Source organism: Schistocerca gregaria, chromosome 2 (genome assembly GCF_023897955.1).
Source record: "Schistocerca gregaria isolate iqSchGreg1 chromosome 2, iqSchGreg1.2, whole genome shotgun sequence".
Lineage (NCBI taxonomy): Eukaryota > Metazoa > Arthropoda > Insecta > Orthoptera > Acrididae > Schistocerca > Schistocerca gregaria.
This window is the reverse complement of record NC_064921.1, coordinates 99,857,665-99,878,242: the sequence shown is the minus strand read 5'-3', so window position 1 is coordinate 99,878,242 and position 20,578 is coordinate 99,857,665. Positions and strand designations below refer to the sequence as shown.

The 20,578-nt window shown below is 41.4% G+C and overlaps 1 protein-coding gene across 3 annotated transcripts in view; it reads left to right on the top strand.

Annotated features, from left to right (window-relative positions):
• The window catches only part of LOC126336424 (oocyte zinc finger protein XlCOF15-like), a 31,374-nt gene extending 11,484 nt beyond the window's left edge, over positions 1–19,890 (top strand). For 2 of the 3 annotated variants that reach the window (XM_050000118.1, XM_050000116.1), the window contains one exon: positions 18,740–19,890. In XM_050000118.1, the coding sequence (XP_049856075.1) occupies positions 18,740–19,520 (781 nt within the window). In that variant the 3' untranslated portion in view covers positions 19,521–19,890. The remainder of the gene's footprint in view (positions 1–18,739) is intronic. The other variant, XM_050000117.1, reaches the window with a different exon arrangement.
• The last annotated feature ends 688 nt before the right edge of the window (positions 19,891–20,578 follow it).

Genomic DNA, 20,578 nt, shown 5'->3' with positions numbered 1-20,578 from the left:
CGGAGATGCTGAGTTGCCGCCCACCGAAACTACGCAGTATACTTGGCCATCCTTACACAATCCCTGCTCCCACAACCTTACCTCATCGCTCATACCCATGTAATAGACCTAGATGCAAGACCTGTCCCATATATCCTCCCACCACCATCTACTCCAGTCAGTTCACTAACTCCATTTACCCCATAAAAGGCAGTGCTACTTGTGAAACCAGTCAGGTAATCTACAACGTAAGCTGCAACCACTGTGCTGCATTCTATGTAGGCATGACAGCCAACAAGCTGTCGGTTCGCATGAATGGCCACCGACAAACTGTGCCCAAGAAACAAGTGGACCATCCTGTTGCGGAACACACTGCCAAACATGATATTCTTCATTTCAGTGACTGATTCACAGCCTGTACCATATGGATCCTTCCCACCAACACCAGCTTTTCTGAATTGTGCAGGTGGGAACTTTCCCTGCAATACATCATACATTCCTGTAACCCTCCTGGCCTCAACCTTTGTTAGTCGCTGTCCTCACCCATCCAGCCCCTCCGCACTCCAATGTCCTCCCTAATCCCATGCAGTCACCATTTCCACCATGTCTGAGACTGCAGTCGTGTGAGAGTTGCATTTGCGCGCGCGCGCTCGTGTTGTGTGTTGTGTTGTGTTGTGTTGTGTTGTGTTGTGTGTGTGTGTGTGTGTGTGTGTGTGTGTGTGTGTGTTTTGTCTGTTGTTGACGAAGGCCTTAACGGTGGAAAGCTTTAATTGTGAGAGACTTTTTATTGTGCATATCTGCTACTCAGCATCTGTTGATATATTGTGTGACCATGTCTAAACCTTGGAGTAGGCTGTTCCAGTACTGCCGCATGGGGCTTACGCAGCTAGTAGTCATTATCTGCTATGTAGCAGATTGCATGCAGATGTGCAAATCACTTGGCCACCACTGCCCACAGGTGCAAGCCCACGGCAGTACACTCACACTACAACCTGGATGTCTGACTGCCTGCACTTCACCTGTTTGATTGGCCTTAAGCACTTGGCTTCCCACTGGCAGACCCTCAAGCTGGACCAGCCTGTCTTAGAGTGTGTGGGTAACAAAATTCTATTTAGCAAAGTAGTAGCATGTCTTTAATGACTGTTCAGGTTGGCAGGAGAGCCAACACCGTGTTACTAGACGAGGCTGAGAGGCACGCGATTTAGCTCACGCAGGCTGGTGTGAGGTCTGGAACAGGACAAGGAAATTAGAATTTAGAAACAACGGACGTAGCTGGTGGAATACTTAACTTTAATCCAGTAAGGATGAATGTCACTCTTGATGGTACATATTTCACAGTATCAATAGTAACTGATAATGGCGCCTAGCTTGGTCGTAGCAAATAACGTAGCTGAAGGCTATGCTAACTATCGTCTCGGCAAATGAGAGCGTATTTTGTCAGTGAACCATCACCAGCAAAGTCGGTTGTACAACTGGGACGAGTGCTAGGAAGTCTCTCTAGACCTGCCATGTGGCGGCGCTTGGTCTGCAATCACTGATAGTGGTGACACGCGGGTCCGACGTATACTACTGGACCGCGGCCGATTTAAGGGCTACCACCTAGCAAGTGTGGTGTCTGGCAGTGACACCACATTCCTCTCCCGCAAATTGGCATACGGTTGTAGCATAAGGCTTCTGCCCGCCGTGGGGAGGGCCCCATGTTGACGTATGCGATGAGGTGGGGAGCCTAACAACAGGCGAGGCTGTGCCACCAGCACCCTGCCATTCGGACCGCTGGGAGCTAGGAAACGCCTGTAAACCTGCTCCAGGGTGCACGCCAAAACGCAGTGTATGCACCTGTAGAGAGACAGGAGGGGCCGAAGGGTCGGCCTCCATCGGCCCGGGGCACCCGACGGGCGAAGACGACATATGGTCCGGAGCGGGCAAGAGTTCCTTGGCGGAGGACAACTGGTCACAGGAAGCGATCGGTGGCTCGTGACCCAGGGAGGCACCCGGCAGTTGCAGTGACACGTCCACTGCGGGTGTCGCCGGCGGGAGAACAGGTGGCGGCAGCGCGTCGCCATGGGGCAAAATGGAAGGCAGTGTCGGTAACACCTGGGGCTGAGGCGAGCCAGTAGATGGGTCCCCGGGGCCCTGACCGGATGGCACCGTCGCTGAAAGCAGACAGCGAGCAGCAGATCCCGTGCGATGACAGAGGTGCAGCTGATTGAGATGCCGACGCACCTCACCAGAGGCCCCCAAAACCAGATACATAGCACTGCCGAGGCAGCGAAGAATGCACCCTTCAAGCAAACGCCGTGAACCTCGTTAGTGGCAATAGTAGACAACGTTGCCTGGAGCAAAAGCAGGTGTCTGCCGCTGCAAAGGAACCTGATGCGGCGGATGTAGCAAAGACATCAAGGTTCAATGAGGGCGACCATGGAGCAACTCTGCCAGCCAGCGACCATCTTGGGGCTGAGAGCGATACAACGACAAAAAGAGCAATAACTCGTCCTCCCGAGAATGCGACTCTTTCAACTTCAACATCTGTGACTTGAAAGTCCTGACTAATCTTTCAGTGGCACCGTTAGACTGTGACAAAAACGGCGCGGATGTCAGATGTTGAATACTATTGGCCTTGCAGAATCACTGAAATTCTGTGGACATGAATTGTGGGCCATTGTCGGATACAATAGTCTGTGGACGACCTTCAACACAAAAGATAGCGGATAACGCTTGGACGGTGGCAGATGACATTGTGGAAGACATCCGGACAACAAAAGGAAAATTACTGAATGAATCTACCACAACCAACCATCGAGCATTCCAGAATGGACCAGCAAAATCGATGTGTAAGTGTTGCCAAGGGGAAGTGGCTTTTGGCCATGCAAAGAATTTCCGCGGTGGTGCTGATTGTTGTTCAGCACACACCATGCAAGAAGAGCACATATTCGTAATCGTGGCATTGATTCCAAACCAAGTACAGTGCTGACAAGCAAGTTGTTTTGTTCTCGCTATACCCCAATGTCCTTGGTGGAGAAGCTGTAAGACAGAGGACTGTAACGAATGTGGTACCACAACCCTGGACTGATCGTTATCAAAACACAACAGAGAAACAAGAAGTCGTACAAAAAGTCTCTCCTTGTGAGCAAACAATCGGTGAAACAACGGGTCCCCGATCCGGGACTTTGACAAGGGCCATTGCGTAGCAACAAAACGCAGAATGGGAGCAAGGACAGGGTCGGCAGCTGTGGCTGTAGCTACACGACGAAAATCAATCGGAAACGATTCGACCACGTCATCGGTTTCCGCATTAATGAACTTGCAAGCAAGTTCGGAGGAATCGAATGCCCTATCCTCAGCAACAGGCAAGTGGGACAACGCATCGGCGTTGCCGTGCTCAGCAGTGGACTGATACAAGATATCGTAGCAGTACTGCGAGAGGAAAATAGACCAGCGAATGAATTTCTGCGCTGTACGTGGAGGTACAGGCTTGGTCAGATGAAAAAGCGATGTCAAAGGTTTGTAGTCTGATTATGGTAAAGTGATGACCATACAAGAAATCATGAAACTTTGTAACACTAAAGACGAGAGCCAGTGCTTCTTTCTCGATCTGTGAATAATTTCTTTGAGCAGACGAGAGCAATTTGGACGCAAAGGCAATAGGGCGATCGTACGATCCATCTTTGTGCGCAAGCACAGCACCGATCCCGAAATCCGATGCATCCACCATTAACAAAAGGGGCTTCTGGGGATTGAATGGCATAAGGCAAATATTGGAAAGCAATGCCGATTTCAACTGGTGAAAGGCGCCTTCGCATTCCGTCGTCCAGACGAACGGAACACCGTTGTGGTGTAAGCGATGAAGCGGAGATGAAATGAAAGATGCATGCGGCACATATTTATGATAATGCGTGAATGTTACCTGTGGAGTGCTATAAGGATCTGTAGTGGGCGCACTCATGTTTATAATTATAAACGACCTTTCAGTGACACTTCTATGTACAGTTTGCTGATGATAAATCAGTCTGATTTGTTACACATTTGGATGGTGGATGTATTCTCTCTCTCTCTCTCTCTCTCTCTCTCTCTCTCTCTCTCTCTCTCTCTCACACACACACACACACACACACACACACACACACACACACACTGCTGGATCTGGGATCATCACTTGGCTTACATTTAAGATTCATCAGATGCGGCAGTCACACTAAGGTTTTCCTGAGATCCAGGAAATATTTATTTTACTATAAATCCAGTCACGGACCACAAATGTTTATTAATCAAGTTATTAATTTGTCAGTGATGACCACCTTCAGACATAAAATTGTGCATCCTGAGCGTGCTTAACATACATATATTAAAATAAAACAATGGAAAATGCAGGATGGAATGTAACAATATTATGAAAAGGAAAGTTTCTACTCACCATATAGCGGAAATGCTGAGTCACAGATAGGCACAACAAAAAGACTGTCACAAATAAAGCTTTCAGACATTACAGCCTTTGTCAGCAACAGACGACAGACACACTCTCTCTGTGTGTGTGTGTGTGTGTGTGTGTGTGTGTGTGTGTGTGTGTGTGTGTGTGTGTGTGTGTGTGTGTGTGTGTGTGTCCTTTTTTTATATGAAAGTTAAACAAATACACCTAAGTGATTACTCTGCTATTCATAATAAAGTGACTGGCAGAGGTTTCAATGAATCACCTTCAAGCCGTCTCTACCGTTCCACTCTCGAATGGCATGCAGGAAAAATGAGCACTTAAATTTTTCTGTGCGGGCCCTGATTTATTTTATTGTGATCATCATTTCTCCCTATGTAGGTGGGTGCCAGCAGTATGTCTTTGCAATCAGAGGAGAAAACTGATGATTGAAATTTCATGAGAAGATCCCGTCGCAACGAAAAATGCCTTTGTTTTGATTGCCACTCCAATTCACGTATCATGTCTGTGACACTATCTCCCCTATTTCACGATAATACAAAACGAGCTGCCCTTCTTTGTACTATTACCATGTCGTCCATCAGTCCCACCTGATGCAGATCCCACAATGCACAGTGATACTCCAGAATAGGGCGGACAAGTGTGGTGTAAGCAGTCTCTTTAGTACACCTGTTGCACCTTCTAAGTGTTCTGCCAATGAATTGCAGTCTTTGGTTTGCTCTACCCACAATTTTATCTATGTGATTGTTCCAGTTAAGGTTATTTGTAATTGTAATCCCTAAGTATTTAGTTGAATTTACAGCCTTCAGATTTGTGTGACTTATCACGTAATCGAAATTTTGCTGATTTCTTTTAGTACTCATGTGAGTAACTTCACACTTTTCCTTATTCAGGGTCAACTGCCACTTTTTGTACCATACAGATATCTTATGTAAATCATTTTGCAAGTAGTTTTGATCATCTGATGACTTTACAAGATGGTAAATTACAGCATCATCTGCAAACAATCTAAGGCGGCTACTCAGATTTTCTCACATGTCGTTAATATAGATCAGGAGCAATAGAGGGTCTGTAACACTTCCTTGAGGAACACCGGATATTACTTCTGTTTTACTCGATGACTTTCCATCTGTTACTACGAACTGTGGCCTTTCTGACAGGAAATCATGGATCCAGTTGCACAACTGAGGGGATGCTCTGTAGGCGTGCAGTTTGGTTAGAAGATGCTTGTGAGGAACAGGGCTGAAAGCCTTCTGGAAATCTAAAAATATAGAATCAATTTGACATCCCCTGTCAATAGTACTTATTACTTCATGAGTATAAAGAGCTAGGTGTGTTTCACAAGAATGATATTTTCTGAAACCGTGCTGACTGTGTGTCAATAAATACAGAGTTAGAAATCATTTTAATCAAATTTGAGACCATTTCTATACCTGAGTTGATGCTCTGTATATTACTGTGAGCTGGTTTGTGAGCAGAACTTATTTCAACCAAATTTGATACAACTATCACTTACTGTCTAGAAAAAAATTGCTGTGGGGGTCACATATCACAGGGATGGGGGTGAAAAAGCAGTGTAGTGGATCATGTGTGAACAATCATACTTTAGTCAGTATTTGAGAATGAGAACACTTAATGGCTTGCAACAAACTTTACACTTAATTTAAAAACTTCATGAAACTTTCTCTAATTGACTCCCACAAAGTAAAAAAGTTTATAGCTTACTACATTTTTGCAGTTCGTGCAGGAAAAGTGCCACATAGAGCATAAAATGTTTGTTCATTATTTCTTTACTTCCAGCTGTATTTACAACACATTTTGCAGACAGTTCACATATACCAGTGAATATACCAGCAAAATTGTCATTGTATGACACATAGGTCAGACGATATGATGTCAAATACTGAGAGGTGTGAAAAACTGTGGCATTATGAATGACATTTTAATTTATTACTTCTTTACTACAAACTCTGTTCACAACACATTTCGCAGATGGTAGCCACATATACCACTGGATGTATCTGCAAAATTTTATCATTGTACAAAACATAGTTTGGGAGATATGACGATACAAATGTTGAGCCGTGTGGAAATGAAACAGAAGGTGAAATTCAGTAGAGATATAGGTGAAATATGTGTGCAATTAAGTGTGAAATACTACTTACTTACCTACTTACTAGGTTGGCTACAGAAACCAGTTTTTGGCCTCACCTATCAGCCACCTCCATTTTCCTTTGTCTATGTAGTCTTCTCCAGTTAGCCCCATCTTACACATATCCTCTCTGATCCCATCAATACATCTCATCCATGGTCTTCCTCTTGGTCTGTTGCCTCTCATGTCTCCTTCCACCACCTGCCCAGTAATGTGGCCTTTTCACAACATTTCTTTCCCTTACCACTTCAGTCTCCTGTCTCTAATCACAGCCACTATGTCCAGCAACTTCTAGAACTCTAGCAATTCATGGGTTTTCCTTTTTCAATTCGTCTCCATCCTTCATTGGCCCAAAAAGCATTCTCAAGTGTCAGGAATTTTCTTTCTTTCTTTTGCTTCATAGTCCAGGTCTCTGTGCTCCATATAGGATGACAGTTTGTATTACTGTCCTCTAGTTCCTAATCATTGTGGATCTTGATAGAACCTGGGACTTCAACAGCTTTCCAAGAGCAAACCTTGACCTGTTTCCAGCCTGGACTCTTGCCGTTTTTTCCTGGTCTGTCTCATTCCTTTCACAGAGTACTACCCCAAGATATTTGAACTATTTTACTTTTTCAAAGATTTTACCATCTACATCTAAAGGTCTGTTTTCATTCTTTCTGCTCACAAGGTATTTGGTCTTATCCATACATATCTTCAGGCCTTTTCTTAGTGTCTCTTCCATTAACACTCTTGCCATTTGAACCAGATCTTGCTTATTCTGTGCTAATAAAACTACATCATTTGCATAAGCCAGAGTGTTGAGTCGTCTACCCAGCTGTATTCCTGTCTCCAGGCTTGTTACTTTTGTCAGTGCTCTTTCCAGAACCAGATTAAACAGAAGGAGAGGAGAGGCAGTGTTTCTGTCGCACTCCAGTTTTCACCTTGAACTTTTCTGACACCTTTTCTTTCACTTTTACCATGCATGTTGTCTCTTGTATAAATGCTTGTGTTATATTTATTAGTTTTCTAAGAGCTTGTGCACTTCCCAGTTCTTGCCATATTGCTTGCATATTCACACTACCGTACGCTTTTTGGAAGTTTAAATAAATGTGCATTTTTGAGAATTTTCAGAAGCTACCATTGCCCTTTGCATTATGTAAGAGCAAATTGTAGCAAATCGGCATTTGTGATTTAGTTACTGTCGCAGATTTTCTAACTAACATAATGTGTTACATCTACTTCTCCCATAAAGAGGAGTAGCTCTACGTATTGTCTTCAATTTACTTGTTTAGCATAAATTAACTCACTTTTTGATTTTGCTAACAACTGTAATTAAACTTAAAACCTTTTAGGAAACTAGTAGTTTTTACCACATATTTTTGTGTTGCCTTGATAGAAATTTCATTTCGTGTACTTGCTTCGATACTTATAGGGAATTAGCAACTTTTTAGCTCAACACCTTAAAAGATAATCAGAAGGCTCAATTAAAGTTAGTTTTTCACTGCCTTATAATACATTGTATCAGCCAAAATGCGGCCCATTGTGAATGGTGCTCTCGAATGGGGGATAAGTTGGTTGACATTTGTCAGGAGGTGGAAATCGCCCTGACTACTGTCGAACGATTTACATCTGCTGTGAATCAGTGCGTTGGAAGAGCTCCCAAGAGTCATGTACCTGAGATACTTGTACCAGAGGTGCCTCAAGTACTGTCCTGTCCAATGGAGCCTGTCTCCTCTGCAGAATGTACAGAACTGTCATTACTCACTCACTTGTCTGTAAGTGGCATGTCAATGGTAGATCTAAGCAGGCTGTACAGGATGGACGGGGACCAGGGAGGACTCTGGGTATTGCACTTTTCCCCCTAACCAACAAGTTTGATGTGCCATCTTTCACTGAAACTGAGCCAACGGGATTCACTTCACCTGTCTTTTTTTCCAGTGTCAGGAGGAGACAAACGCAAAAGAGTAGTGGTCTATTAATCAAGATATGGCAAATGATGGTACCCCTTAAGGAATAGACAGGATAAGACCCAAGGTGCATTCAGTGTGTATGCGCCTGGAGGCCTCATTTAACATGTTAAGAGGCTATTCTATGAGCCTCTGAGGGAACAGGATGCAACCAGCTGCATATTGTGGCACACATTGGATCAAGTGATGCCTGTCGTCTGGGCTCTGTGGTCATTCTTGGATCTTTCCAGCAACTGGCAGAGAAGGATGAGAAGATCAGCCTTGTGCATGGAGTTTTAATGAAGCTCACCTTTTGCAACATTGTCCCCAGAACTGTGAGTCAAGTGGAAGGACTGAACCAGAGACTTCAAAACTTCTGTGACTACCTAGGCTGCAACTTCCTAGACTTGTGTTATATGGTTGAGAACTGTGCGATCCCTCGAAATGGGTTTGGTGTGCACTACACATCAGAGGCCGCTGCTCAGGTAGCTGACTGTGTGTGGGATGCACACAAGGGTTTTTTAAATTAGGTGACTCTTCATCCAATCCTGATAATGATAGCTGTAGGAAACTGAGAAATATCAGTGTAAGATTAAAAGAAATGCCTCCCACAATTGAGGGTATTAAAATCCTAATGGTAAACTGCCAAAACATTCACAACAAATTGCCATGGTTTTAAGCACTCACGAAAAGCAGTGAAGCTCACATAATACTAGGTACAGAAAGCTGGTTTAAACCTGAAATTGATAGCAGTGAGATTTTTGCAAAACATTTAATTGTATATCAGAAAGATAGGCAGATGAGAAATGGAGGTGATGTATTTTTCACAGTAGACTAGAAACTCAAATCCACTGAGGTGGAAGTTGGAGATGCAGGTGAAATTGTTTGGTCAAGGCTCAGTACTTGGATCCTTGTATCGCCCACCAGACTCGTCTTGTGATGTCATGGAAAACTTTAGAGAAAACATCAGTTAACTTGTATGTAAGTTCCCCAATCATATTGTAATCACAGGTAGAGATTTTAATCGTGCAACAGTTAACTGGGAAAATTAAAGTTTTGTTAGTGGTGAACATGATAAGACATCCTATAAAACATTACTAAATGCTGTCTCTGAAAACTATCTAGAACAGATAGTTGATGGAAATGTGTTGGATCTAATGGAACAAATAGACCTGACCTCTTTGAGGACGTCCACATTGAAACTGGTATCAGTGACCACAACAAGGTTTTGGCAACAATGATTACCAAAGTATAAAGGACAACTAAAACAAGCAGAAAGATCCAAAGTTAGTGTCCAGTCCCTAGTGAATGTGACAAGAACTGAAGTTGAGGGTAGCAAAGCAAAACTTGAAAAGCTTAACTCCACTTTCAAATGTTCCTTTACAAGTGAAAACCCAGGAGAGTTACCCCAATTTAATCCCAATACCACTGAAAAGATGAATGAAATTAGTATTAGTGTCAGTGGTAGTGGGTACGTTGAATAGAATGACAGTGCCAACCAGCATGGATTTTGAAAATATCGATCATGTGAAACCCAACTCACACTTTTCTCGCATATGATACTGAATGCTTTGGATCTATCAAGGCAGTCAGGTAGATGCTGTATTGCTTGGTTTCCGAAAAGCCTTTGACTCAGTACCACATCTACGCTTATTATCAAAAGTGTGATTATATGGGGTATCAAGTGAAATTTGTTACTGGATTGAGGACTTTTTGGTAGAGAGGACACAGCATGTTACCTTGGATGGAGAGTTATCTTCAGACATAGAAGTAATTTCATGTGTGCTCCAGGGAAGTGTGTTGGGAACTTGCTGTTCATTTTGTATATTAATGACCTTGCAGACAATATCAATAGTAAAATCAGGCTTTTTGCAGATGATGCCACTATGTGTAATGATGTACCCTCTGAAAGAATGTGCAGAGACTGGCAATTTGCCTTAAATGTTCAGAAATATAAAATTGTGCACTTCACAAAATGAAAAAAGTAGTATCCTGTGACTATAATATCAGCGAGCCAGCTTATGCGAGTACTGAGGGTAACACTTTGTAGGGATATGAAATGGAATGATCACATAAGTTCAACTGGCCAGTTTGAGGTTTTCTCTGCCCAGGAACTGGGTGTTTGTGCTGTCCTTGTCATTTCATCATCATCATCATTCATGACAGTGGCTAGATTGGACTATGGAAAAAAATTGGACTGTGTAAAAATTGGGACCTCGTACGGGTTGCTGATGACAGCACAGTTGAGTGCCCCACAAACCAAACATCATCATCACATAGGTTCAGTTGTGGGTAAATAAGATGGTAGACTTCAGTTTATTGGTAGTATACTAGGGAAGTGCAATCAATCTACAAAGGAGGTTGCTTACAAATTACGTGTGTGACTGATTCTAGAATATTGCTCAAGTGTGTATAACCTGTACCAGAGAGGACTAATAGGTGATATTAAACATATGCAGATAAAGACTGCACAAATGGTCATAGGTTTGTTAAATCCATGGCAGAGTGTCACAGAGTTACTGAAGGAACTGAACTGGAAAACTCTTGATGTAAACTACTCCATGAGAGTATATTAACAATGTTTCAACGACCAGCTTTAAATGATTACTCATATACAACAACTCCCTACATATCACTCACATAGGGATCATGAAGATAGGATTAGAATAATTACTGCTCATACGAAGGAATTCAATCATTCATTCTTCCCGCACTCCATATGCAAATGGAACAGGAGGAACCTTGATATCTGGTACATTGGGACATACCCTCTGCCATTCACCTCATGGTGGTCTGAAGAGCATAGATGTAGATGTAGTTGCTGCATCTCACTGGTCATGGAGCTTCAACACGATACCACAGTTCATCAAGAGTAGTGACTGGCGTATTGTGATGAGCCAGTTGCTTGGCCACCATTGAGCAGATGTTTTCAGTTGGTGAGAATCTGGAGAATGTGCTGGCCAGGGCAACAGCCGAACATTTTCTGCATCCAGAAAGGCCCGTACAGGACCTGCAACGTCCTGCAACAGGCAGTTGTGCATTATCCTTTTGAAATGTAGGGTTTTGCAGGGATCGAGTGAAGAGTAGAGCCATGGGTCATAACACATCTGGAATGTAACGCCCGTGTTCAAAGTGCCATCAATGCGAACAAGCAGTGACCGAGACTTGTAACCAGTGGCACCCCATACCATCACACCAGGTGATAAGCCAGTATGGCAATGACGAATACATGCTTCCAATGTGCGTTTACTGCGATGTCCTCAAACACGGATGCGACCATCATGATGCTATAAAGAGAACCTGGATTCATTCGAAAAAATGTCTTGTCATTCGTGCACCCAGGTTCGTCGTTGAGTACACCATCGCAGGTGCTCCTGTCTGTGATGCAGTGTCAAGCGTAACCACAGACATGGTCGCTGAGCTGATAGTCCATGCTGCTGCACACATCGTCGAACTGTTCATGCAGATGGTTGTTGTCTTACAAACGTCCCCATCTGGCGACTCAGGAATTGAGATGTGGCTGCACAATCCGTTACAGCCATGCGGATAAGATGCCTGTCATCTCAACTGCTAGCGATACGAGGCCATTGGGATCCAGCACGGTATTCCGTATTACCCTCCTGAACCCGCCGATTCCATATTCTGCTAAGTCATTGAATCTCGACCAACGTGAGCAGCAGTGTCGTGATAGGTTACAATCCGACCTTTATCAAAGTCAGAAACATGTTGGTACGCATTTCTTCTTCTTACACGAGGCATCACAACAATGTTTCACCAGGCAACGCCAGTCTACTGCTGTTTGTGTATGAGAAATTGGTTGGAAACTTTCCTCATGTCAGCACGTTGTAGGTGTTGCCACCGGTGCCAACCTTGTGTGAATGCTCTGATAAGCTAATCATTTGCATATCACAGTATCTTCTTCCTGTCGGTTAAATTTCGCGTTTGTAGCACATCATCTTCGTGATGTAGCAATTTTAATGGCCAGTAGTGCGTGTTAATGGTAATTAGTCAAAAATGAAAAAAATGAATTTAAGGAGGCAGATGGCAAAACAAGAGAGGAAGTAAAGAGATCCCAGCTTGCTTCGTCACAATAATTTTAGGTTTTCTGAAGTTTCCAGATTAACTGGTCCCATTCTTTTGTTGTTGGAGGAATTGTGTAAATTGTGGGTGCCATTGTAGGTTCTTGAGAAGGAGTCTTTTCGTACTTTGGCATTGGCATCAACTAGGAACATTTCCACATCGTATGAGAGCACATGTTCATATATTGATTCTTTGTTGTCTTAGAAACTGGTTTGTTTTTTTTGTCATCCTTATCTTCTGTAGGTGCATGATATGAGACCATTGTTAAGTTGTAAAACTTTCCTTTTGTTCTTATCCAGCATATTCTTTCAATGACAGCCATGAAGTCCACGATACTTCTTCTTAGTCTGTTGGCTATTGCAAAACAAACTCCAAGCTGATGTTTTCCTTTTCTGTTTCCACTACAGAAGTAGCTGAAGAATTTATCTTTATGCATCCCTGCTCCAGGCTATCTTGTCTCTTGCAATGACTCTGTGCATAGCCTGCACCTATTCAGTACTTCATCCAGAACTTTCACCGCTCCAGTGTAGAGTGATCTTACATTCCAAGTGCCACATTTCAGTCTTTGATGTTCTAGCATTAATGCCAGACTTTCTGGGGTCATTTCCCATATTGTTCAATACCAAATCCAAGGCTATTTCTTGGCATTTCATAACAACAGCTCTTTTTATGGTGTGGGGGAGTTGACACCCATACCCAACCCCAATTTTGGAGGATGAGAGCATTCCATTTAGTCTGGATCATCACCTTTGAGCTATCTGGATTGGGAGTTCCTTCTAGTAGTAAAGCTATCACCATTGTAGCTGTTGGAACCATTTGATCACACAAGGCCCACCACCACAACAAGGTAAGTATGGCAACGGGGAGGTGTGAAGTATGTTAAGCATTTGTGAAATATATTTGATGTGTGTATGCAGGCATAGCCATGGGGAAAAAACTCATTCTAAGCCACTGGAATGATTTCGACCACATTTGGTACACATATTAGTTACGATCTGCAAAGAAGTACTACGGGAGTTAGAACAAACAGCTTCCTTTTGGGGTGAGTGTGATGATGTGCAGAGAGAGAGAGAGAGAGATGGGATAATTGAAGATTGGAATAAATACATACCTGGGCAGTGCCATGTACCCATTGAGCTTTTAAGAAAGCCTTGTTACTTGTTACGCTTGGTTGTAGAAATATGTAAGCACAATCATGTGTGCTTTGGTATTTATTTGCACTAAATTCTGTGGGAAGCAGTTTGTACATTTAATTAAAAATAATAGATGTTTGAAGTTATATGAACCGAAATGTAGATGTGACATCTAACATGCCAGAATGCAGACACTACATGGCAATATAACGTGTTTCCTGAAAGTGTCAACATCTGTAGCACAAAGGTGTTCTGGTATTCAAAATTTGAAACTTCATGATGTAGCTTGTACAGCTAGTTATTGTGACTTTATCTTCTAGGTATGTAATGACATGACGTGTAGTAAACTGCATCTACTCTGGTCATAAAATCGTGTCATATTTGCTTAAAGTGATTTCGAATTCTATATTTACGTAACTTGGAAATATTTGTACATCAAGTTACCTCAATATGCTTATTTTAGGTCTGATGATGGTCATTGTTGACTGAAATTGATAACTTGATTAACATTTGTGGTCTATGGCTGGATTTATAATAAAATAAATTAAATCTAAGAATTTCACAACGCCACCTAGGCTGTTTCCATGTTTATTTAAATTTTATAGTATTCAAAATTGATCTCCATATGCGTAACTGCCTTGTACCATATCAAGAATTATTTTAATTCTGTCCATTTTCCCCTGTGTGGCTGGCCAAAAACCATTCAGCCTGCAAATACATGCACCACGCAACTGCTTAGTTGCGATGATTACTTTTTGTATGTGTTTTGTAGGCCTTCTACATCCAAGATATTCATTGTGGCTTGTTTTCTTATCGTGAAAATTGAAATATATCCTAAAATTTGTAATAAGAACTAGTTTATGAGACCATTTTTGTTTCATTAAGAAAGCTTTGATATTTTTATAGGGAAAAATGATGTGGCCTTCATTACCTTTGAATCATATAAAAGATTATTAGCACCATGATGATAGTATTTGAAGCTTTCAGATATGAAATTGACTGCCACACTTTCATTGCTGCTAACATTAATCACATAAAAGCTCCACGTTCCTCCCCTCTGTTTGTTGCTCTTATAATAAATTAGGTTCTGCTTTTACTGACAGCAGCAATGTACCATATCGATGAAGCACTTCCAGGATGCCTCGGATAAATATTTCCCTGCTTGGGAAATCAGTGTATATTTCAGTCTGTATGCCATGGAGTGTTCTGTAAATGATATTTTAAGGATTCCCATGTGAACAAAGAAAAAGAAATAATTCATGGTAATTGTACCTATAAACTTCAACAACATGTGTTTGATTGTATGAAATGCTTATTATTGTAATAATGATCCACGAAAGACGCTTGGTTTTATTTACTACTACTGGTTTTGAGTGATGATTCATTCTCAACTCGTACCTAGATGCAATCAAGCTATTATCAGCACATTTATCCTTATCACAGGTTGTATACTATTTCGGTGTATTACAATTGCTTACTTATGCAATTAAGTTTTAAATGTTATTTTACAAATATGATCTACTTTTGTTTTGTTATATTTGTGCATGGTTGTTATACACAGTCCAGTCCCATTAATGTGACCAATGCTTTTGTTCAATGTCAACATGCAATAACCACTCAGAAATGGCAAGTGGCAACACTAGCAGAGGAGTGTGTATATGAAGCATGTTGGGGGATGCAAAGAACAGTGCAGTCATCATCAAAATGTGGAAATGGAGCAATTTATCTGCCGTCCAAAAGAGCACAATCATTAGCTTTTGGGCCAAATGTGAAAGCATTTCTGAAATGGTCGTGCTTGTAAACTGTTCACATGCCATGTTTACCATTCATGGGAAAATGGCTCTATTCAAAACCAGCATCGAGGCAACTATGGTACATCACAGGCCATAGATGACATGTAGGAACTATGGCTGCGGAGATGTGTACGAGTGAATAGATGTGCAATGTTCAACTGTTGAGCAACTGACTGCCCAGATGAACAAAGGTGCTACCAACAGTGTCTCAACAACCGTTCAGCAAATGTTGCTGCATATGGGCCTCTGCCCCAGGTACCTGGTTCATGCATCCTTGCTGACTGCTATTCATCAGCAATGAATGCTAGAATATGCACAGAAATACCACAACAGGACATTTGCTGAGTGGCACATTTTCAAATGTACCACGTTTTATGCTGTGTCAGTGTGAAATGTCTGATAAAAAACAATGTCCAACAATCATTGGAGAGGTCCAGGCTGGAGGAGGGAGCATTATGGTCCATGAGAATGTTTCCGTAACATTCACTGGAGATCTCATCGTTCTGGAAGACACAGTGGATCAACACAAGAATGCATCTATCCTTGGTGACCATGTCCACTTCTACATGTAGTTTGTTTTTCCTTGGCACTATGGCACTTACCAGCAGGACAATGGAACATTTCACACAGAATGCAGTGTATGTGCGTGGTTCAAAGAGAACTAAAATGAGTTTACCGTATTCCCCTGGCCACCAAACTTCGTGGATTTAAACCAAATCAAGAATCTGTGAAATCAACACAATCAGGCTGTTCGCACCCTAGTGCAACTGGCCACATAATTAGAGGTGTCAGGGCTCAACACACCTGTCGGTACCTTCCAGAACCTTGCTGACACTCACCCCACATCTCGCAGTAGTCAGCGCTGCAAAAGGAAGGTAGTTATTCAGGCTCTTGACAGGTGGTCACATTAATTTGACTGGGCAGTGTATTATTGATTTGTGTGTCAGGGGTATTAACTTTATATCTTTGGTGATAATCGATTTGTGTTGTAGGTAAAATTTAGGATTTTCTTTTGTCTTGAATTAGTCACTTTTAAGAACTGTGTTGTTGTTCTCAGTATATTTACAATGTGATTTGAATTTTTTACCAAATACGTGTAAATTTGTATTTCAAACAAAGATTCCAAGACTTACCAAGCGGGAAAGCGCCGGCAGACAGGCACAATGAACAAAACACACAAACACACACACAGAATTACTAGCTTTCGCAACCGATGGTTGCTTCTTCAGGAAGGAGAGGGAAAGACGAAAGGATGTGGGTTTTAAGGGAGAGGGTAGGAGTCATTCCAATCCCGGGAGCGGAAAGACTTCCCTTAAGGGGAAAAAAAGAACAGGTGTACACACACACACACACACACACACACACACACACACACACACACACACACACACACACACACACACACACATCCATCCGCACATACACAGACACAAGCACTTCCCCCTAAGGGAAGTCTTTCCGCTCCCGGGATTGGAATCACTCCTACCCTCTCCCTTAAAACCCACTTCCTTTCGTCTTTCCCTCTCCTTCCTGAAGCAGCAACCATCGGTTGCGAAAGCTAGTAATTCTGTGTGTGTGTGTTTGTGTGTGTGTTTTGTTCATCATGGTTTCTTTCTATTTTATTTACATCATCATAAATTTGTATTTCCTCAGAGATGCTTATGTAGCTCTATGAAAAATGGAAAGATAGGTGCTTATGTCTACTGTAGTTTGGGTTTTCTGGAAGATGCATATCAAAATTGGAGATGTTGTTTCCCCTTTTGTTTATGTGTTCTTTGTATCTTGTGGTGAATTTTTGTCCTGTTTGTTGAATGTAGAACATGTTACAGTCATTGCATTTAATTTTATATATCCTTGATTGGTTGTATTTTTTAGTTTTGCTTCTTCTGTGTACTGTCTTCATTCCTAGTTTATTCTCTGTGCAGAAGCTAATTCTAATAATAGTATTATAAAATGTTAATTATTTTTTGAGAAATTTTCTAATGTGAAGTATTATTATTTATTTTTTTCTCTTTGCTTTCATGAATGGTATTTTCTCATTTTCATTTACACGTTTGGCTCTAATTTTGTTTCCGTATATGAGGGGTGGATGTTCTTGGTCCAACTAACAAAGTAGTCAGTAGCCCAGATGTGTATAACTACTTTTTAATGTGGTCCCCTTTAAGAGAGGATACACGTTTGCCACCTGTGCTGCAGATTCATTATACCTTCCTTGTAGAATGTTTCATACTACATGGAAAAAAAGTCCATCACAGCTGTGACGTCAACATCTGCTCGAAAATGGGTTACAGCTACATTTTCTTTCAGCTTAGGGAAGAGATGAGACTCAGAGAGGACCAAATTGAGTGAATAAGGTGGATCCAAAGCAGTTAAAATCCAGGACATGCTGGTAGACATTGTAATGACAAATGCGTGCAGGGATATTTTGTCCTGATGAAAAGCACTCATTTTATCAACATCCCGATGCATTTCACTTTGGTGGGCTCCCTCAAATGCATCTGTTGAGCAGCATAATATGCTCCATTCATCTTCTAAAGGTATTCAGCCAGGATAACATCTCTCGAATCCCAAAAGAAAGGTGACACCATCATGCCAGCTGACACGATTGGCTTTGAACGTCTTGGGGGCTGAGTGAAGAGAGGTGTTTCAACTGAGCTGTGAATTCCAGTTGAAAGTGATGAACCAATGCTTCATCCATTGTCACAAAACCTTTGAGAAAGAAGTCTATAGTACTTACTGAACAAACGATAATCTTATGAAAAAAACAAGTTTACAAAGCACAGTACTTAAATTTTATTTCTCACTTACCAAAGCTATGGTAAAAGTGGATTTCCAGTGCCTCATGTGTGATTAAGTCATATAATGTTGTTATACGTAGATAATATTTTGCCAGTGTCAGCTTAATATAGCTTTTGTGGAATGCATATAGTGAGTTATTCTTAAGTTATGCTGAAGTGTAGTTAAGATTTATGCAATCAGTTGTAAAATTTTCAGAAAAATCATTTAAATTGCTAGTCAGGGATGCCACTTTTACTGCTATCATTATTATCCATAGTCTTTCAATGGATTTATAACTGAGCTGAATTCTCTGTCTTATGATCTTGTTAATGGTATGTTAGACACAAATAATCTTTCTTACTTTTTTTTTATTTTTCAGTCCGTTTTGTGTACCTGGAGCCAGGTACAGTATTTAATATTTCAAATGCAGTAGAATAATGACATTTTTCTTGATACGCATCTCTTCTTTTCAGCAACAGTTGTCCACAACACCTGGATAGCAGCAATGATGACTTTCATACAACAAGTGGCCTTGAAGATGAAGAAAAACATTTCAGTAGCAGCAGCAGTCAACAAAATACCATGCAGGATGTCTCAGATGCAGATGAGAACAGGAATTCTGTTAGTTGTGTGTTTGGAGAATGTGATTCTATCAACTACTACAGTGAGGGCAGTCTGAAGGAACACTCACTTTCGCACAGTGGCAATCACCACTACAGCTGCACATTCTGTTCCAAGACGTTCAAAAAGAGTGACAAACTAAAGAATCATTTGAGTGTGCACACTGGTGAAAATTCCCACAGATGCACTGTGTGCAGCAAAACATTAAGTACAGCCAGTTATCTGAAAGTACACATGAGGATACATGCAGGTGACCGTCCATTCATCTGCTTTGTTTGTAGCAAAGCTTACATACAGAGAAGTGACCTGAAGAATCATTTACGCAAACATACAGGTGAACAACCCTTCAGATGTACTGTATGCTGCAAGACATTCTTTAGTAGTAGTGTTCTGAACCAGCACTTGCGTATACACTCGTCTGAATGCCCCTTCACATGCACTGTATGCAACAAGACATTTAAATGGAAAAGCAATCTGACAACGCATTTACGTATCCACACGGGTGAACGACCCTTCTGCTGCACTGTATGTAGCAAGACATTCACAGATGGTAGTAGTCTAAGGAAGCATTTGCGGGTCCATTATGTGAATGCCCCTTCAGTTGCAAGGTCTTCAGCAAAATATTTAGAGTGAGCAGTGATGTATACAGATGGATGCCTGTAGCTTGAAATGTCATGTGCTTTGCATTTTTTTCAAAATGGTATTCATTATGTATACATACATATTGCAGTTACCTGTTGGAAATTCTGTTATTGACACACTTTTGTATGTGTTAGAGGCACTGAAAGATATTCAGAAACAGTATGAAGAAGCCTACCTCTGCACAATTGTTGGCGTTTTGCTCTATCATTTTTGGAGAATTAAATAGATGAGTGTTTTGTAATTACATGAGTGTCAAATCAAACTTACTGCCTATTTAACTGCTGAAATGACTTTCATTTGCAAACAAAAATGCCTTAGAATGTGAAAATAAAGCAGCTATAAAGATCTTGTATGCAATACATTATGTGTTCTGTTCGACCATAAATAACATAACTCTTAAAATAATTTTAACTAGGCCCACATGACCTATTTAACACAAATTGGATGCTGTTGCCCAATGACCACCCTGGATGACAAAAAGGTTACACTACTACAAGGGCTGTACATTTTCAGTTACTCCCACTGGTTATTGTCATCTGAGTTAAGAATGGTAAGAGTGAAATTATTCATGGTATTACACAATAAGCCACTTACATGTCTTCATGTGTTAAATGAACCATAATATTTCATGTTAAATACACAGTGTCATTAGAAGCCTTATTAGAAATGTGTATGGTGTTCTTGGTTTGGCATATATCTGAGGATGGAAGGATTAGTGAACATCACGTGCCACTGCAAATATCATCACAACTTCAATACCTTTCTGTAATTGTTTTATTCACCATTCACCAACATGCTTGGTTTGTTGGTCGAAAGACTGAGAGGAGAAGGATGTGATGCACTGCTCTGTGTGACAGTCGCTGTTTGGTGAACATGTAATTATTTATTGAGTTAGGCATTTCCAGTGTGTTATTTCAGTCCTGTGTCAAATTATTCTCACAGTACCATATCTCTCATCTCATCTTACTGTAGTTTCTCTTGTTGTTGTTGTTGTTGTTGTTGTGGTCTTCAGTCCTGAGACTGGTTTGATGCAGCTCTCCATGCTACTC